Source organism: Dreissena polymorpha, unplaced genomic scaffold (genome assembly GCF_020536995.1).
Source record: "Dreissena polymorpha isolate Duluth1 unplaced genomic scaffold, UMN_Dpol_1.0 chrUn052, whole genome shotgun sequence".
NCBI lineage: Eukaryota > Metazoa > Mollusca > Bivalvia > Myida > Dreissenidae > Dreissena > Dreissena polymorpha.
Window position 1 is genome coordinate 167231 of NW_026273366.1, and position 6000 is coordinate 173230.

Here is a 6000-nt window from a genome sequence, read left to right on the forward strand (position 1 = left end):
TAACTTTATTATTTTTCCGACATATTTAAAATAAATTGCCAAGTTGCCACAAATGAAGTCGATTGTATGGAGACAACACTTGTTTATCTAGCTCATATGCAAAGTAACAATTTAAGGTCAAAGGTCACAGTGGGCATAATGCAGATTGTCCAGACTGTAAGTGTATCATTTATATTGTGATTTTAAAGGGGCCTTTTCACAGATTTTGGCATGTTTTGAAGTTTGTCATTAAATGCTTTATATTGATAAATGTATACATTTAATTTAAAAAGCTCCAGTAAAAAATTTAAAATAAAATTTAAAAAAGGAAAAAAATAGTAGCCCGTAGCAGGGCTCGAACCAGTGACTCCCAGAATCCTGAAGTAAAAACACATTAGCCAACTGAGCTGTCCTGCCAAGCATACATAAGTGCGTATTTTATACGTTATATAAGCAATCTTTGTAGTTTCACAAATTTAACTGACTACAACAGAACCCTCCAAATTATTCAATCGTTTCGTGTTGCAACGCTTCATAATTTTTAGGTTTTTAAATCGTCAAAAGATGCATATAATGGCTATATTAGACCATGGCAAATGTTCAGTAATACTGTTTCCTCACAAATATCATAACTAAACCGAAAATTTGCGAATCTGAAACAACTTTTTTCAATTTTGTCAATTCACCAAACGTGAAAAGATCCCTTTAAAATAACATCCAGTCATTATCATAGAGAAGAGTGTGTCTCATGCACAATGGAAGTAGCTGAGAGGTTAAGGTCACATGTTGAGGTCAATTATAGGCAAAATTGGTAATGTATTGGGATTTCTGTATTAATTAAATTTGTGTTTTTAATGACATGCAAAAAAAGTGGCATGAAACATCGATAATGGATTTTACTATATAATAGTTATTTGTTCTTTGAGTGTTATACTGTAGTAGAGCATTCTTTATGATTAAATGTACGCTTCAATTGTGTATTGTCTGGTCTGGGACTCAATTGGAAGGCATATCTCAATGTTTCAGGCTGGTTTCCATGGTGTGGACTTCTGTTCAACATGCAGACACTGGAAGTGGCTATGGACTATACCAGATATGCGGGCGCAAGTAGGAAGGGCTGGAATTGTTATTTTTGTTGTTTTACCATATAAAATATACATAATCCCTTAGCTTTTATTCTTTAAAGACTTTATTTAGTTTCAAAGCCAGCACTAATTTTATGAGTAATGATCTTTTTTGTTAGACAATGAAAGATATTTACGTGAAACTTTAGAGGTAAATGCATATCATTTAGGGGATGTGCAGTGCATTAATTAGACCAATACTCTTCCTCAAATACTTTTTTTTTCCCCTACCTGTGAAACCGGAGAGAACTTATGGTTTGGGCTCTGTCTGTCAGTCTGTCTGTCACACTTTTCTGGATCCTGCGATAACTTTAAAAGTTCTTCATATTTTTTTATGAAACTTGAAACATGGATAGATGGCAATATGGAGATTATGCATGTCATTTCATTTTGTTCCTACGTTAAGAATTCTGGTTGTTATGGCAACAAATAGACTAGAAATATTAACAAATAGACTAGAAATAATGCTGAAAATAGTGAATCCTGCGATAACTTTAAAAGTTCTTCATATTTTTTCATGAAACTTGAAACATGGATAGATCGCAATATGGAGATTATGCACGTCATTTCATTTTGTTCCTATGTCAAAAATTCTGGTTGCTATGGCAACAAATATATATTTTTTAATCTGACAATGGTGGAGTTTCACCGGGAGGGGACCAAATTGCTTGGCAATCTCTTGTTCATTTAAAGGGACCGTCAACCACAAATGACGAAAAAAGAAAAGTTCTAAAATACCGTATTTTTTTACAATTATTAAATTATACTGCCCACCACAAATGACGAAAAATGAAAAGTTCTAAAATACTGTATTTTTTTACAATTATTAGTTTATATTGATTAAAATATCACGACTGGTATATTACATTACTTGAAAAAGGTTTTCATATTTTCAGTATATTCGGTAATAAATTTTACTGGGTATAGGTACCTGCAGGTAACTACCAGTTAACTATAAATAATGCCAGTAGATTGATCCTCATCGTCAAGTAGTAAACCCAGGAATGCAAATTGGTCATGCGTAGTGAATTGTTTTAATTTTATATATAAAATGAGCAATCTACTTGCGTTATTTATAGTGTGTATATTGTTATGTCACCTATTTTCGCGATGTACTTTCGATTTCACATCGCAAACTTTTATTACCGAATATACTGAAAATATTAACTTTTTTCAAAAAATGTAATATACCAGTCATGATATTTTAATCAATATAAACTAATAATTGTAAAAAATTACGGTATTTTAGAACTTTTCTTTTTTCGTCATTTGTGGTTGGTGGTCCCTTTAATGCAGTATTTGTCTCGAGCACAGGTGTTAGACTTTTGTGTGCCTTGCAATATTATGGCCTATGTCTGACATAAGCGCTCTGTAGTCATGTGACTCCTTTAACTCCCAGAGTTCTTATTGAAGTCATTTATTATCATCTTTTTTAGGTTTAAAAGTAAAAAGAGTTGCTGCTATATTGTTTGTGGTCTTGACAACTTTTTGTACACCATACCTATCCTTATCATTCTTAATCTTTGTAAATACTTTATTTTGTATTATATCGTGTCTTATCTATTGAAAACCATAAGTTATATGGTTCTACTTTACTTAACAGGTATTAAAGACACAATGACTTTTGATTTTGTAAGGGAACCTGGAAAGACATTCAAAAGGAAATTGATTGGGTGAGCACAGCTTCTTTAGCTTCTTATGTATAATTTTCTATACACATAAGTTTGTCTTTGATTTTATTAATGTTCTATCATCAACCGATTGTTAATAATAATAATAATGTTCTCATGCTGTATGACCTTACCAGGATGCCGCATAAAGTCTGTATGATAACTTTTTATGTCTCCCAGTCTATACTGGGGGACATCTTTTTTTTTTCCCTGTCTGTTTGTTGGTTTGTTGGTTTGTTTGTGTCAAACTTTATCATTTGCCATAACTTTTGCAATATTGAAGATAGCAACTTCATATTTGGCATGCATGTGTATCTTATGGAGCTGCACATTTTGAGTGGTGAAAGGTCAAGGTCATCCTTCAAGGTCAAAGGTCAAACATATGGGGGGACATAGTATTTCACAAACACATCTTGTTATATCTGTTATTAACAAATTGGACACTTGCAATTTGAACTCAAGTTTATATTTATACTGAAAGAGGAACACATTTGGTTATCGTTATGAAATTAAAGTAGTCAATAAATAAAGAATAAATAAATAAACATCTTATACAAAAGGCCTATCATGAAAATTATGGCAAGACTTTGGAAAAAGAACACTTATCCCCTGAGTGCAAACAACGCTGGCCTATTTTATTCACCAATGGGTATTGCAATAAAATAATAACAGATGATATGGATAGCATATTTGAAAGAATCAATAATTGGCCAGACTTTGTGTCAGTAAACATATTTGAGTTTTTTTCCCGAAGCAAGCCCTTACTGGCTTAGTCCATTTTATAGGTTTTGGAAAATAATTTTCTATGACAGCTCCTTGCGTCAGAAGTGTCATGACATGTTCCTGGACCCTGCAGTTAACAGTCCCAGTCAGATCTTCACCAGTGTCTACCATCTTTTTCTACTTACAGTACAGCTCACGCAAAACAAACATATTCCGCGATCCGCGGAGTCAGACGCCATCTTGTGTTCGCGGAGTCGACTCGGAATCGACTATCTGGTCGCCGAGTAGCCTCGTCGGTCCGCCGAGGCACTCCGCATCTCGTCTCCGCGACACGCCTCGGCATGATGCCGAGGAATTTGTTGATGATGTCGAGTCATTCGGCGGACAATCGTATTAATTATAATTTACAATGTACATGTACCTCGGATAGAAATGGACTCCGAGTTTCGCATCATACAATTTATTACATGGAGCGTTACTACGTTTCGAAACAATTCACTACATAATACATTGACATTAAGGTTTTGCATCATCTGTCCAAATTATCTTTATTAACTGTTTCTTAACCCTTTCCCTGATAGATGCGTATAATCCCGAGTCTATCGTTTCCCCGATACATGCGTTTATTACTGTCATTATCGATTACCACATACATGCGAATTTTTCCGTCTCTATCCATTACCCGCTAATCCCGTATATTCCATTTTCAAATGCAAATTCTGATTAATACTGACGAGAAAAGTGCTCAAGAAAACTCATTAACACAGACATCCAACATTTTTCTAAAATATCACATGAATTTCGACATATGTTTCTATTTAAAGATTTGATTAAATATGTGTCCAATCGGGACAAGGGTGACACAAATAAATACATGTATATGCCCATGATATTTTCGTGTCCAGTGTTTCTCTATAACAAAAAGCGCGCGAAAATAGGCGTGGGTTAATTTATTGATACACGAAACTACGTAGCGCAGACAACATTGTAAAAGCTTCGTATTGAATTTCCATTTGAGTATTAGGGTATCTCGCAAATGATTTTGACATTTTCCTGAATAAAATAAAAGTAAAAAACGCTGTATCATTTTCATATTTTAGTTCGTTCAATATTGCAAAAATTACTGTATTGTATCTGATTGCACAAAAAGTGCCATGTAAAGTTAATATTCTTTTACAACGACCAATTAACAGCGTCATCTATATTTAGATTTTATGCAACATGTATAAGTCATTTTCTGAAAATTGGGAGAAAGGAAAAGCGATTTTTCGAAAATAAACCAACGTTTTTTTTTTCCATTTAATTTGTCATAATTATTTACATTTTGTTTTTTCTGTGTATGTTTGATTGGTTCTCATTTGTTTTAATCTTCTGAACAAAGCAAGTCCCGTTTCCGAGATCATATACGAGAATTACTTCGATATGTTTACTGATAAATTATGGTTTTGACAGACGACACGTGCTTATCTAAAGTGTGTGTTTTTGTAATACACGGGATATTGGATTATCGGTGCTTGATTGAGCAATAAAACAAAGACGCAGTCGGCGGTTTTCAGAAGGCCTTTTGTGCTGACCAACATACTAATTAATAGTGCACGTGCTTATCTAACATTTAGGGATAAAACACACGGGAGACTAGACACTTTGTGCTTGTTTGGGCCATAACCGGTGGTTATTTTCAGTAGCACACGTGTCCAGAAACTAACGAGTTCGGGTAATAAAGCACTGAGATTATGATCTTATAACTGCATGGAGTCTGAAATGAAACAAAATGCCGACAAATCAAAAGATTAACCGCCTAATGTTTCAGTATAAAAAAAATGCCGACAAATCAAAAGATAAACCGCCTAATGTTTCAGTATAAAATTCGATATTTTAAGGCGGGGTTCTCACTGCATTTCCTTTTGCATTCGCATACGCTTGTATTACTTTTTATATCCTCGTATTATTTGCACAGATTTATTAAAATTACAATGAAAATGCTCACGCTTTCCAGGCAGATAACGTGATATTACACAAGTCATCTTTATTTTCGCGCAATTTCTATGAGAACAGCAGATTTACAAGTGTATTTAAATGTCACAATAAAGATACTGTTTTGCGTCACAATATTATTTTGGTAGTCACATTTATGCCGAGTTTAATGTTTCAATATATTATCCGATAATTTCGTTTATTAAATTTATATTTAGATGCAGCATGTACATGGCCATTTCTGAAAATCGGGACGAAGTGAAAGTAATCATTTTTAAATATAAACGAATAGAAGTTTTTATTAAAATTGTCAACATTATTTATATCTGTTTTCTATGTGTATAGTTGTTTGGTTCTCATATGTATTTTCGCAAATCTTATGATACTCAATATGTTATTTTCGAGGTTTAAAGCAAATCTTGTTTCCGAGATCATGTTCGGGATAAAACTGTGTAAGGTTTATTGATATGGTTATAATGACCTACAACATCATTACGTCAAAATAAAGTTCCGCATGCAGCGAAGCTTAC

At 33.5% G+C, this 6000-nt stretch overlaps 1 protein-coding gene across 1 annotated transcript in view; it reads left to right on the plus strand.

Moving 5' to 3' along the window:
* The window catches only part of LOC127863874 (telomerase reverse transcriptase-like), a 33326-nt gene extending 29000 nt beyond the window's left edge, over positions 1 to 4326 (plus strand). Inside the window, exons 21-24 of the mRNA XM_052403559.1 lie at positions 1006 to 1086; positions 2707 to 2776; positions 3586 to 3682; positions 4321 to 4326. Of these exons, the coding sequence (XP_052259519.1) occupies positions 1006 to 1086; positions 2707 to 2776; positions 3586 to 3682; positions 4321 to 4326 (254 nt within the window). The remainder of the gene's footprint in view (positions 1 to 1005; positions 1087 to 2706; positions 2777 to 3585; positions 3683 to 4320) is intronic.
* Positions 4327 to 6000: the final 1674 nt, after the last annotated feature.